The sequence below is a fragment of the Sycon ciliatum genome, chromosome 5 (genome assembly GCF_964019385.1).
Source record: "Sycon ciliatum chromosome 5, ocSycCili1.1, whole genome shotgun sequence".
NCBI classification, from domain to species: Eukaryota; Metazoa; Porifera; class Calcarea; order Leucosolenida; family Sycettidae; genus Sycon; species Sycon ciliatum.
The window spans coordinates 30,676,685-30,691,482 of NC_088647.1; the positions used below are offsets into that span (position 1 = coordinate 30,676,685).

General features: G+C 49.9%; 1 protein-coding gene across 1 annotated transcript; it reads right to left on the bottom strand.

Moving 5' to 3' along the window:
* Window positions 1–334: 334 nt before the first annotated feature.
* On the bottom strand, window positions 335–3,580 carry LOC135818313 (serine/threonine-protein kinase tousled-like 1-B). The gene has a single exon (XM_065331670.1). The coding sequence runs from the start codon at window positions 3,349–3,351 to the stop codon at window positions 1,225–1,227; it is 2,127 nt and encodes a 708-aa protein (XP_065187742.1). The 5' UTR covers window positions 3,352–3,580; the 3' UTR covers window positions 335–1,224.
* Window positions 3,581–14,798: the final 11,218 nt, after the last annotated feature.

The window sequence follows — 14,798 nt, forward strand, 5'->3', positions numbered from 1 at the left end:
CCTATCATACAGTCAAAGACAATAAGGTTAGTGACCATTTTCACATCGGAAAATATCTCCATTGCACACCGTACATAACAGGCTCTCAGCTGCATCGAATAGATTTACTTATGCCAATATTTCGCCCATTGGGCAAACAATGACTGCACACTTTATAACCTCATGAATAACAATGCGCAAGACTGACTCTACACGCCAAGAGTAAAAAATGTGCACAGGCACCAGCCCCAGGCACACCTCCTTGCACAAATCAATGATCACACAACTCTCCCGCCCGCCACAAGGCCTGCAAGAGTGCATGTGATGCATACAGCACAGACCAAACACAGAGATCTCACGCAAGGCCGCTCGGTTCACGGGGCAGCTGCGCACCCAGACACACCGTGCTGGCTGCTGTCCATTGAGAAACTTGAACGATGATCAGATACGGTGAATAGGTCACAGACAACAGAAGACAGTACTATATGTACTGCCAAAAAAGGCTACTCCTCATTTTCCACTAAAAACCAGCAATAGCGTATAAGAAGCTGTATAAAAAAATGAAACTCTCGTAAACTGCAGAAAACACCAGGAGTGGAAACACGATAAATCGCAGCAAGGGAAAATTTGCAAGCCTCTTCTTCGGATAGATGGCAATATTGAATAAACTCTGTTTGCAGCACCCACACTCATACATACACACGCACACACACACACACACACACACACACACACACACACACACACACACACACACACACACAGGGAGGGAGAGATAGAGATGGTTAAAAAAAACTTAAAATTACCTCAAGGGTCACTCTGCCCAGCGACGGCACTACAAAGAAGCTAAAAAAAACCAAAGACACACACACACACACACACACACACCCATACATAGTTAGACACAGGGGAAAATATGACACTGGATCAACAAAAGTACACATCTAGTAGGGTGTCAGCGGGGATAGCGTGGAGTAATTTTAAAATGGCAGCTAGAAAACAAACACAGCACAGAACATGCAAAAGAGAGCGTATCCGGCATGGCTCAATTCTGTGGGTGATCCTACTCGAGCACATATACTCCCCGCAGCTCAGCTTAGTTCACATCGGCTGTCACCTCAATGCCTACGAGCACTCACTCACTACGCTGCGGTGGGTGGTCCTACTCGAGCACATAATACTCTCCGCAGCTCAACATACTTCACATCGATTGTTGTCACCTCGATCCCGATGAGCGCTCACTCACTACGCCGCTGCGTTGGTGCTTTTCGGAGCGGCGGTCTTGTTCTGCAAGTAGGCGTCCTGTGCCAGATCCATCACGCTCGGCCGCTCGTCCTTGTGGTAGGTGAGGCAGCGGCGAATGAACGTCTTCGCCTCCTGGCTGACGGCGGGCTTCGCCGGGAACTCGACCTCGCGCGCATTCAGGATCGTGTTCTGCTCGAGAATGCTGGCCTGCGTCAGGTCGTTGCCGAAGGGCTTGACGCCGAAAAGGCACTGGAAGAAGACGACGCCGACGGACCACACGTCCACCTTGCTGGAGATCATGGCCGGCCCGTTGCGGCTGATCAGGAAGCACTCGGGCGGAAGGTACCAGTAGGTGCCGGCGCCCTGCGAGGTCAGCTCCATATCGGCGCCGCTGTCGCCCTCCTTGATCTTGCTCAGGCCAAAGTCGGTGATCTTGATCTCGCCGGTCGCCGAGCCGGAGCACAGGAGAATGTTGCCGGGCTTCAGGTCGTAGTGGATGACCGGCGGCTGTATGCTGTTCATGTAGCGCAGGGCGCTCACCACCTGGCACACGATGGAGCGTGCCTCGCGCTCAGGGATCATCTTGTTCTGCTTCAGCACAAAGTCGAGGTCGTTGCCGGCGCAGTACTCCAGCACCGTGCAGAACGAGCTCTGGTCGATCACGAAGCTGTCGTACAGGCGCACGATGCGCGGATGCTCCAGCTTTTCGTGGATCTTGCTCTCTCGCGACGCGTGCTTCAGGTAGTTGGCCTTACGCTCTTCCTTCCACTCGCGACTCAGCTGGTGGACTTTGCAGGCGACGTAGCGAAACTCCTTCAAGTCAAACGCCTTGTATACCTCGCTGAAACCGCCCTTACCGAGCAGCTCCAGGAAAATGTAGCGCTCGTGGCTCATCAGCGGGAACTTGCTGAACTGCGACACATTCTCGCCGTCGATACGTTTCAACTCCCGGATGTGCAAGTTGCGCTCTCGCTCTAGTTTCTCGTTCTCCAGTAGCAGGTCTTGCTCTTCTTTCCGCAGCTGCTTCTCGCGTAGCTTGATGATCTCTTCCTGTTCGTTCTGATGTTGTTCCGTTTGATACACATTCACGGACATGGGAGGAGCAGGCTTCTGGAAGCCAGCGTCCCCAGCGGAAGTGGTCGACGCGTTGTTGGCCTTTTTCGGTCGGCCACCCGGCCGTTTCTTCTTCTGCAGCTCGTCGCGCTCTTGCCGTATCTCCAGCTGCCGCTGCCGCAGCTCCTGGAACGCCGTGCCTTCCGTCCAGATCTCCGAGTAGCGCGAGGCGCCGCGCTGCATGGTGAAGTGGCCCAGCCGCAGGCTGTTCTGCATGGCGTTCTGGCGAGCCGCTTGCCGGCGCTGGTCGTACTGCTCGCGCAGCAGGTCGCGATGCAGCCCGACCAACCTGGCCAGCTGACGATGCCGCTTGTCCATCTCGGTCCGGTTGCTGGCCAGCAGGCGCTTTAGCTCGCCGATTGTGCCGTCCTTCTGCGACTCGGTGGCGCTGGCCTCGGCGCGCTCCACGAGCATCCCGTCGATGTCCCGTCCGGCTAGATCTGTCTGTACGGCTTTCGTGCATGACCCGCTACTCTTAGATGATCCAGGAGGTGTGGACGCCGACGACGACGAAAACGGCGACATCGACTTGCCAAAGAAGTCGCTGATCTTCTTGCTGGGTCGCTCCGTAGACGCGGACTCGGCCGCCTTACGTTTGCGACCTTTGCTTTTGTGCACATCTTCCTCAATGGCCTCAAGCGATGCCTCGCTGATATTACTGAGATTCGAGTCAGCGCAGTGGTCGTGAAGCACAATCGGCGACTCGGCAGCGCCACTATTTGGGGTCCTGCACGCACCTGCCACGGCACCAGGAGTACGCGGCGTAGCAATGCTCTCTGCTTCTGGCAGAGGCGATGCGGCGCTCTGCTGCTCCTCCTGCTGTTGCTCATGCTGCTCTTTTTCATTTCGCAATTTGGAGAAATGCTCCTGCACGCCACGCAGCCGACCTTCCAGCAACAGTTGCCTGTTGATATCCACGTTCGGCAGTTGGTTGACCATGCCCCTAATGTCATCAGGAGTGGCACTCAAGAACGCCTTCGCTTGATCCAGCTGAGCACCATTGTCAGTAGCCATTTTCAACAAATTCAGGTAGATTTTCGCAGATCAAATTGAGGTAATAATTCGCCGTGCTTTTGGGTAGCACATCGAAAATTAGGAACCCACGAGACCAGGGCCAGCTGGAGGTAAGTAAGGAATGAAAAGTGAATGGGCGCTGTTTGCCAAATGACTCTAGACGTGGAAAGAGAAATAGAAACTGTGACAAACAAAAACTCAAAAGTGAGAAATACAGGGGAATTTTGCTCCTGAACATGCATTACGTACACTCGTACGATTATCGCGATCGTCCACGGCCACGGTCCATGCCATTTTTGCATGTGATATCCCGCCAAAATAATGTGAGTGACGTGTCTACGTACATGTAGCACCATTATACCATGCCAGGCGCTAGCGGCGCCTAGCGCAATCGCCGTGGCGCTAGCTACAAAACTAGACTAAAGCCTAGTAAAGGATTTCCCAAACAAAGGCAAAGGCAAAGGCATAGCCTATCGCATATCGGGGGGATCTCCTGTTGAACCTCCAAGTCCAACTTTGTACAAGATTCAAGAAGGAGGTTGGTTGTTGGTTGGTTTTTATTTCACTTCGCACATTCAAACAAGAAGCTAAGGACCTTTCTTCCCTCCGCCTTTCGAGCCTTGTCGCACCTTGACTTTTGATTTTGTGTTTCTCATTTTGTTGCAATCACTGCTTATCCATGTCGGTTCCTTTTTTCTTCTCCTCCCCTTCTCCCTTCCTTGCCGTGGTTGGGTAACACCCTCTCTCTTTGTATTGGCCGGTGTTCTCACTGTGCTATGAGATGCTGTAATAAATAAATAATAAATAAAACGGGATGACGACCCAATAAAATGACGGCGAACGCTTAGCCTAGAAGTGGCTATGGAAGAACATAGTAAAAGCTATGGAGGAGGTGCTTCCTCCGGCCTTTTTGGTTGGTTGGTTGTAAACGAGAACTGTAGGCCCAATGATGGGAAGAAGCTGCAGCTGCAAGGCGAATGCATAAGCCGAATTTAGAAAAGAAAGGACAGGAAAACTTCGACAAAAAAGTATCTGACAGAGGAGTCAAGCGAGTATCAGGGGTGACAGGGTGGTCGAGGAGAGCTAGGGGGCGGGCTAATCTGAGCAACAATACGGTAGGCAACTTATGCTAAGCCTTTTCTGTCTTGCTATGGTCCGAACATCATCCGGCAGCAGGTTCCAGAGTGCAGATCCTGCGACGGATGGCCGAGAAGCTCCAGAGCGAGTGGAGGATGGCTGACTGAGCAGACCACGGACCTCTGATGACGGGCTCTCCTGCCAGCAGATCTGACGAACAGTCCAGACAACGCGGCACTGGCTTTCCCGTGAAGGCATCTCCAGACAAACACTAGTACCAAGAGTACATAACCTGGGTTATGTACTCTTGCTAGTACGTGTAGCATGCGCTTGCTGAGTTCGCCTATCCGGTACAAGCCGTGCTGCACCAGCAGGGGATGCACGGTTGTGTAGGGTGGGTGGCCGTCCATAGCTCGGATAGCCCTGTTCTGCAGCAGACCCAGGCGATCAAGCTGGCGATCAAGGAGCGCTGGGAAGAAGGCGCTACTGCCATAGATTTTGTGATGGATGACAACAGTTCGGACGAAGAGACGCCGTGCACATGGGGACAGGGAGCGACGGGCTCGCCACAGCGCACCTATCTTACTGTCTTGTCTTGCTGATCATGACAATTCGGTCGACTTGAGCGTCCCATGAAAGCTTACTACCAAGTACAACACCGAGGTATGTGGTAGTCGATGCTGTTGGAACGGCTGCCCCACGACACTGGACAGTTACGAGAGGGTTATCCACCTGTCGGTGAGGAAGAAAAGTCACAGCTCGGCTTTTGGTAGGGGTTGAGGACAATGCCCCTCGCCTGTAGCCAAACAGCTAGGTTGGTGACTGCCGTCGTAAGCGTAGCAGAGACAGCGCCAACAGAACTCTGCGAGGAGTACAATGCTATGTCGTCCGCAAACACCAGTTTCAGCTCACTTCCACTCTTCCGCCCAGAGCACGGAATGATGTACTTCGGTCCTTCCCTGACGCTGTTGTGGAGGTCTGGAACCAGCTCCCGCAGTGCGTTCTGACACGGAGTACTGAGACATTCAACGACCTCTTCGAAGCACAAACCAACAACCTTCTCACATGGAAGGCTCGGGTTATTATTACTATTATTATTCTTTTATTCCACGAAGGCGTGACGCCAATAAGGATGATTAATAAGTGCGATAGAACTGGTACTAGCCAGAAACAGCTAGTTGGAAATTAACCGGGAGGCAAGAAGCAATGGATCATGAAAAACAAGCGGGGGCAATAACGTTAGCAGGGGTGATCGATTAGGAAAGGTCCGAAGAGCGGAAGGAAAGCGCAACGAAGGTCATCACGAGCTACATGTACATTGTATGGCTCTCGGCAACAAAGACTGCCGAATGTTACTGTATGTTGACGAGACCAGTAGTAAAAAAACAATTGGACATACTGGTCTTACTACAACTCGACGACGCAAAGCAACAGACTACCCAACTTGGGAGGCTCAAGTCTGTTTTCTGATAATCACTTTTAAAAAGTGTTTTAAAAAACACTTTTTTCATCCTCCTATTCTTCTGAGGTTCTGAGTTATAGAAATAACATAAGGAGGGGAAGGTGAGCGCGACCAAGATAAGCATGAGCTGAAAGTCTCAGCTGTGAAGGACGTTGGTGGATGTTCATGCATGTCGATGACGATACTGGCAAGACCATTGGACAATACGGCCAAACCACGATTCAAGAACGCAAAGCAACATTCCACACAGCTTGTGTGGCTCAAAAGAAAAAAAACCTTCCAAGTTGGAAGGCTGTTGGAGTGCGCATCCAAGATGTGCTAGAGCTGTTAGCCAGTTAGTTGTAGAACGTCAGTACCGTCGGTCAGTGTCGTGCAATGTTATCGCATGAGCTGATTGTTTAGTAACTGGTGGTGTTAGTGGACAGTATAGCGTAACGTGTTGTTGTTGTTGTTGTTGTTGTTGTTGTTGTTGTTGTTGTTGTTGTTGTTGTTGTTTCTTTATTTTACTTCACCATATGAACAGGCAAGACTGCCTTCTCACCGGGGCTATTGGCCCACGGCTCTCACAATATGATGAAAATGTTTAAAATGTGTATGAAGAAGAAAGGAACGGAAAAGAAGATGAAATGAAAGGAAAGAAAAGAAAACAGTAGTTATTAATTTTATGAAGGGGAGTGGTATGGAATGGGTATTATCATAGTTGATGAGAGAAGTATGATATCAAATATTCTTGTTTTATAGACTATTTAATACGGGCATTTCATGAGAGTCATGCATGGGCAAGGCAGGATTTGGACTAGGATAGAGGACAAGAACATAATTGATGAGCATCTGTTCAGGCAGAATCTGTGAAGAAGACATAGTAGGCACAACATCGGAGACCTAGTTGAGGAGGGAGATAAGGTCATAGCCAGACAGCAATGCTTGAAACGTGTGGCGTACGTTGCAAGCGCGAATATCAGCAGGGAGAGAGTTCCATGTGGTACTGCCAACAAAGGCGATAGAGCTACGGCCTGAGGGACCAGGTAGGAACGGCACTCTGAGCAGCTGGCTGACCTGACCACGCAACTTCTGTCCACATCCGTGGCAATGAGGGAGTAGTAGGATGTGAACAGTGAGCTGGCTATGCCATGAAGGCAGCGGAAGACGAAGAGAAGCAGACGTTGCACGTACAACTGGTGGAGCTGAGGTTGTAGTTCCTTGGTCTTTCTTTATTATTATAATATCATGAATGTGAATAACTCACCGTTTAGGAGCCGCATCTGACGCCTGATCATGGGGTGGTGGCGTCCCACGGAAGCGGAAAGGTGGTTCTTGACCAGGGAGTTGTACGACTCCTTGTTCATGACCTGCCCGGCCATTTGAAAAATCTGAACCATCCACCTCTCCACACTGCGCTCTTGGCCCACATTCACAACACCACTCCATAGCGAGGAAGTTTGTTCTTCACTTGGGTAGATGTTCTACATGTATATCCTCCAGGTAGCTGTAATGAGCTGTTACGCTCATTAAGTGCTCCTCAGTGGAGGTAGATAAGAAAGATAACGAATGAATAGCAGATAAAGGAATGAGTATACATGTACACGCATTTAAAAAAGGTACACGTATTTAAAAATAGCCTTTAATTAATCTTGCAGTACAAGCAAGAGTACATGTACTCTTGGTACAAGTCATTCAGTTGTGAAGTACTTGTACAAGCAAGACATTGCGAATTGTAGCCGCTCTTCACGTACATGTAGCAGGTATACCTGGTGGGTGCCATTGATGGACACATTGAGGAATCATAATGGGTCCCAGGTCAGTTCCATCCAGATCCACTAGTGATGTGCCTGCACTAGGCTAGACTGAAGTGCAGTATCCACTGCAGAGGCCCATTGCAACTTTCACTTGCAGTCACGTGACTGAGCAAGGAGATGATGGAAACACAATGCAGCGTACATACCGTATTATCTCTAATATAAGCACAGTCTCCAATAATAGCACGTCTCCAATAATAGAACACCTTGGGGTGGCATTCAAAAAATAAAGTGCTCAGTCTCCATTATAAGCACACTGTGTAAATTCATTATCTGTACCGCCGAAAAACCCTGAAATGTGTGCGTCTGACATATAAATTTGGCATGGAAACATGCCTCTGAAATGAGGTTGAAATAATAATGGAACAGTCTCCAATAAAGGAACGTCTCCAATAATAGCACGGGGCGGAGGTACATTGAAAAAAATAAAGGACCGTGCTTATATTAGAGATAATACGGTATACATGTACTGTATGCAGACCAGGGTTCGTAGCAATCCACAAGTCTGGGTAACAGATTTCATGAAATAAAAGCAATAAAAATGATGACTCGGATGATTACAGATATCAAGAGTACTCTTGTTCACATCGTCCAGGAGCGACACTGACTCACGCTGCTATCTGGTGTTCACGAATCACGAGGTGTTTGTCGCGCTGGAAACGGAGCGTCTCTGTAAGTTTGTGTCCCTGGTGATGCTTGTGCCTGGAGAGCACTATATACACTGGAAGTGGTGCTCTTCAGGCACACTCCTCCTCAGCCTACTCAAGCTCAACTGATGAGGGGTGAATTCCCTGAAACACTGTGTGTTGAGCAGGGAGTGGTGCTTTCTTGCAGGTTTGCCGAGTCGAAGGTTCGATGGACTTCTCGTGTGCTCTGGATGGCAGCCGTAAGTCAGTCAAGTGTCAAGTCAAGTCGGCGGAATAGCGCGAGTTCCGGTGTGGGGCGCGAACCCTTTCTTATAAGAGTACTCTTGCAGATCATAGTAATTATACAGGTAGTTTATACTCCTGGTTCTCCTATTTCATGGATCAGCCTGGGAGAACTCCAAATTCAACAACATCCAAAAATTGTAGCAACTCTTGTTTTCATTGGTTTTGAGGGAAAGATGCAAACGAGGAAAGTTTGAAGAAAAATTGGCTGTCACCATGTGGACTCGAAACAGGGACCCGCCAGCGATGCTCTACCACAAGCTATAGTGTATGTAATCCAAGCAGCGACCGTTCGACATTTTATTCAGACTTCGAAACTCATGCTGCCTGTGAATCCACACAGGCGGGTGGGATTACTGGGATGCAGACCTCACTTCACGTGCAAACTTGCCCGCGGGGAGCCCCAAGTCGTAAAATATTCTTTGGCTTGAGAGAAATATGCAAACGACAATAGTCTGAGGAAAAATCTTCTATTTTATCACAAAAAGGCACATTCGTGTTCTAGCCTGACTTATAGAGGCATGGCTCTCGGGTTCGTTTATGCATGATCTAAGTAAGTGAGAGTTCAGAGAAAAAGTATTAAAAAAGTGAAAAAGAAATTTAACATAATCAAAACCAAGTAGAGCGATAGCTATTTATCCCAGCACTGGTAGCAGAATAGAGGACATATTCATTGCAATTGAAGCTCATAGCTGCATATGTGCACGCGCATGCATCTGTGTACATGTGTGTGCTCTTGGACAATTTTTTGCTGCTCTCTATTTCTAGATGGTCTCCCTAGACACATGCCATTATCTACAGCCTATGCGCATGGAATCATTGCACGCTACGCAACGAACTATGCGCCGTTAGCTAGCACTGGAGTAGACGCTCGCACAAAGACTGATGGGCCCACGAACAGACTAATGCCGCAAGTAATGGATGATGTGCACACGCGCAGTCAAGCGCAGCATGCATCAAGTTATGCAGACGATCACCACCCTACACGGTATGCACACCGTAGATCTACGTGCACATGTGCTACTATGCTTTCCATGTCGTTATACAATTAAATCATTCAGCTAAATAGAGAACCGTAAGAGGGATACGCTCAGCCTCAGCACACTGGGTACATCCTCCGGTTATCAACATCATGACATAATTACATCATGACATTATTACATCATAACATAGTTATGATATTTAACAGGACCTATTGAAAGTACCTATGCGATGAATGTGCATATCGCCTGGAAGAGCTGGCCGTGCTTGACTGCGGGGCACATCCACCTTCGGACATCCACACATCCTTGAAGTGGAAGCCTCGGTACATCACAATGCTCTTGCCGGCGGCAACCAGACGGGCAGCCAGTATGATGTCTTCCTTGCTTGGAAGGTTGACATCGTATTGCAGCTGACGCGGAATCTGTTTCAGCGTCACGTAGACGCAAGACGTGGGAGCACGCTTGTTGATTTGTGGTTCGATTCTTGTCAGTTCTTTGTTACTGAACTTGTCCACGGTGGCTTTCTTCTCCACGGCCGCCTGGGCAGATCGTGTCGTGGCGAGGCCCACTATGGCCGGTTTACGCTGTTTGTAGCTCGCGGCAAACCCTTCGATCTCATCCAGCACAGTTGAGAAGGCAACGCGAGCAGACTCTGGAGTCGGATTCACAGATGGAAGACTACCTGGACTAGAACCCAACTGTCGCGGTGGGTCCATCAAACTAGTCCGGTAGAACAGTGTTGTGGGCACACTGTCGTCGATCATCCATAAGTCGTCAAGCTTCCAGAATCTTGCCAGCTTGATGATGTGGTGTCTTGCGGCACCGATTGTTTCATGTAGTGTGGAAATGACCAGCCACTGCGCAGCCCACAACCCGGCATACGCATCGTGCTCACTTCGCGGAACAAGAAGAACTTGTAGCATAGTGGAGCCCGGACTCGCATCACTGTTCCAGCTCAGGAGCGCTGCGTTGCTCCTTCCCTTTGAAGGTGTGAACACAGCGCGTCTCTTCACCTCTGCTGCCAGGGGGGTCAGCTCCGCCGACTCTCCAGCTAGCGCTTCCACATCATCAGTAAACCGGTATTCGGTGCCATCGATCTTAACATCCAGCGTCTTCTTGTTGGGATCCGGCTGTCGTTTGACAGCCTTCTGCAGGTCCAGTATCTGCCGGCTGGTCAGCCTTTCATCATTTCGAAGTGCTTGACCTTCGTCACGCAAACTCAGGACGCTCTGAACAAACTCTGGGTAGTTGTCCGGAGTTGTCGGGTCCAGGATTTTGTTGACGTTAAGAAAAGAACCGCGTTCACCCTCTATCGCCATTACCCACTCGTGTCCAACGGGATAGCGCGGTGCGTCCGCGCATCTGAAATCCGTGAGCCGCTTTTCACCAAGCAGCTTCAGCTCCGTGGGTGTCTTCTCATTCTTTTTCTTTCTTCCATCGTCCTTATTGCGGCCTCGGCTCTCCCGCGAGCGATTGGTCCGCTTAGCGCGGGCTGAGTCGGATTCACCCTTCACAGCCATTGGTCGTCTACGGCTCTTCTTGTTCTTGTTTGTCTTGGTTCTCCTTTCTTGTTTCTTGCCAGCTCCGGAATCAACTGCTGCACGAGTAGCAGGATTTTTTGTTTTTTCCTTCTCTGTACCCGTGCATGTAAGTGTGCCAACGGTACCGCCTGCCGCTAGAGTAGACTGCCTTTTGGTTTTACCCCCGCTGCGGGACAATGAGCCGCGTGAAGACACGGCGTTTGCGCGCCGTGTCCGCCGCGGCGGGGCAGCCACCTTTTTTCCATTGTCTGACGGTTTTTTCACCCAAGTAAGGAGTGTCGATTGCCGGCACTCCTTACTTGGGAAGTGCCGATTGCCGATTGCTGGTTGTTGATCCACAGAATTCGCGCCCGTCTCTTCTTTCACTGTAGGGTGCTCCGAGCCTCCACTAGAAGGTGATTCTCGTCTATCAGCGCTTGATTCCAGCGTAGCGTTTGTCACCTGTCCAGCATCGAATGCTGATCGCTTCTTCTTTCTCTTGGCGAATCCAGAATCACCCGTGCCTTTTCGAGCCGTGTCTGACTCTTCAGCATCAGAGTGGCACTCAGCTTCCTCGTGTTGGGCCAGGTTGTCCTGAGATCGAGAGATGATTGACCTCCTTCGCTTCCTTTTCGGCTTTACTGACTCGGGTGCGGGTGCAGCCAACTCCGCTGCCTGTGGCAGCTCCTCGTCTGATGAGTCAGAGACCAAGTACTCGCGGCGTTTGGATGACGAACGTTTCAGCGTTGCCTCTGCCGTCTTGCGGACCTCACCAGACAGGGACATATCAGCTGCGTGCGGCGGAAGAAACCTCGTTTTCTCTAGTATAAACTATAATGTTTGCATCGTAATCCCGTGATTTCAGAATAACGACTCGAATGGTAGACTGCACTACTCATTCCCTGGGCAGCTAGCTGTTTCGATCGTGCCTGCTATAGCCTGGTCTCATCAGCGGAGCTCCGAGTGACTAGCCCAAAGCGATCGCAGTGAAGTGTTGCGAACGACAAAGCAGCTTCACCAGCTCAACAGCACGTACATGTACAGCAGGACAACAGTACGATACGACTGTAGAACTGCTCTGCTGTAGCACCTATTAAAGGCTCAGGCCTTGTACTTTTAGTTCTCGGATAATGTGCACTGACCCTGTGTAGCTATATGTAGCTATAGCGAAGGACTAAAGCAGTAAAGGGACGCTGGTCTAGGAGTACGGCAGTTTTTGCACCATGGCAACCAGGAGTGCGCGCACGCGACAGCCACCAGCGCAAAGCGTTGTGGGCTGCGCATGCGGCGATCCGGAGAGCGGGGAGAGCGAATGAGACACTTCGGCGTGACCCAGGTGAGCGGCTGAGCGCATACATCTCGTTACTCAAAGACAGAGTCAGTGCAGAAGCGAAAAAAGCACTGTCTTGAATGAACAAGACGTTGGATTAGTTCCTGAAACGGTCACTCTACTTGGATTGGTTGGAACTAGCTTCTTTGCTAACTGTAATGATTTTGTTGAGGAGCGGTTTGAATTCGTTACTTTTCACGACAGCCTGACGCCAGCCTGACTTCTGGCTTGCAGTAGAGCTCTCCTTCCGATCCTGTCAATGGTCTCAGATTTGAAAGAAAAATACTCGAACAGTGATATTATTATTCTATACATCGCTTGTGGAAGGAAAGGGCGAGTGCTGGCAATCACTCAGTCGTCGCAAGTAGAGAATGTCCCTGCTGATTACCAGCTGAGAGACAGCTATTCTGTGCAGGGACGATTCTTGAAGTGGAAGAACAATCGTACATGTACTAGATGTGCTGATCTACTTGTATGCAATGTAGTAGCTATACTAGCTATCCTTCCAAAACCCTCCACGGCTTCAGCTAACATGGCTACAGCTCGGCTTCGCGATCAAGTTTTCATGTTAGGAGCGTGTGTTTTCAGGATCGTGGTTGGCGCTGACAGTCGAAACTCTTTCGACCGTGGAATGGTGGACGCGCGGATCGAAACTAGCCCTTTCCCAAAGATGCCAACAAATTCCCCAGCTTATGCTTTTCGCAACCGTGACAAAACAAGTGCAAGTTCCTGAAATCGCACCCATATTTTCATAAAGGTGCAGCAGTTGGTAACATCGCATCTCTTCCTCGCTATGGAGTAGTGTGTTGTGAATGTGGGCCAAGCCCGCGGTGTGGAGAGGTGGACGGTTCAGATTATTTCCAGAACGACGATGTCCCCAAATCATGAAACAAGCTTTTCAGTAAATTAAACGTACAGGTTGTTGTTGTATACTCTATTTATAGTGAAAATGAAAACTGGCGTACTGCAACAATGGACCCACTGTGAATGAAATTTTACAGGATATCGTGGAAAGGTAGAGATAGGAAAGAGAAAGAAAAGACGTACATGTATGTCCGCATTATCCACCGACTATTCCGCTCTGACAGCTTCACAATTAAATATTTTCACGTTAATAAAAATTACGAGAGTCAGTGGAGGTAGCGCTTGCGACATTAGTGCATCCGCCGTTTGTCATCATTTCGTCTGTGAAGTGAAACCTCCTGTGGATCACGACATCTTTGCCCAGTGTCACCAGTTTTGCTGCAAATAGGATGTCTTCTTGGTAAGGTAGACGCTCGTCGTAACTGACGTCATCGGGTATGCTGATGAGGTTGAGGAAAACACACGATGTTGGACAGCGACGGTTGGTCTGGTCCAAAAGCCTGTTGACTTCCCTCCGCCCATTGCTCCGCTTCAAGTCTACTGCTAGACGAATTGACTCTGTTGAAGGTATTCCGATCAATGCTGGTTTCATCAGGCTTGACTGATCATCATCGATGCCTGCCGCGTCCGCGCTGGCCTCGGCGTACGCTTGTAGTTCTACCTCCTGGAGGACAACTGAGAAGTCCTCAACACGTGCTGGTTCATACTCTAGGTGAGAGGATTGAATTGTTCTATCCGCCACTGGCATCTGCATATCTGCCAAGCGGTAAAACAGCGTCGTCGGAACACTATCATCCACCATCCACATACTGTCAAGATGCCAGTGTCTGGCCAACTTGAGGATGTGGTTCCGTGCTGCTCCGATCGTGTTGTGCTCCGTGGACATGACTAACCAAGTCGCAGCCCAGCGATCCCGATAGTCATCATGCTCTGCTCTAGGTACGAGAAGAACTTGCAGTGTGTCCGGACAGCTCCAGTGTAGAAGCGCTGTGGTGTGCCTACCTTTCGAAGGCGTAAAGACGACCCGAAGATCTCGGCTCTTTGCCAGCTTGAGCGAGGCAGTCAGCACTCGAACATGATCACTAAATTCGAACTCGGTCCCACAGATGTCATACCGCCGTTTTGGAAATGCACCGAAAGGCCGGCGGAGAGCTTCAAGGTGCTTGGACCTTGGATGTGACGGAAGGCTTGAGGTGAGGCGAGTAGGCTTCGGCAGGCTGGATACAAACTTAGAGTAGTTCTTGGGTTTGGTGGGATCGAATATCTTCACCAAATCTAGCACAGGTTTTCTATTGGCCTCTTGTCTTGTCGATGAAGTGATCCAGTCGGTCCGTACTGGGTAGCGATTAGATACATAACATTGAAGGCCCGCCAGTCTTTCTTGTACTAGCTTAGCCTTTGCTTTCGCTTGTAGTTGAGGGTCGTCTGCTGGCTGCGTGCTTGCCTCGTCGGCAGGCGGAGCGGGGTCGCGACTTATAGATATCTG

What these genes read in the sequence shown, in the direction of transcription:
- LOC135818313 (XM_065331670.1), bottom strand. Translation starts at nt 3,351, where the DNA reads ATGGCTACTGACAATGGTGCTCAGCTGGATCAAGCGAAGGCGTTCTTG.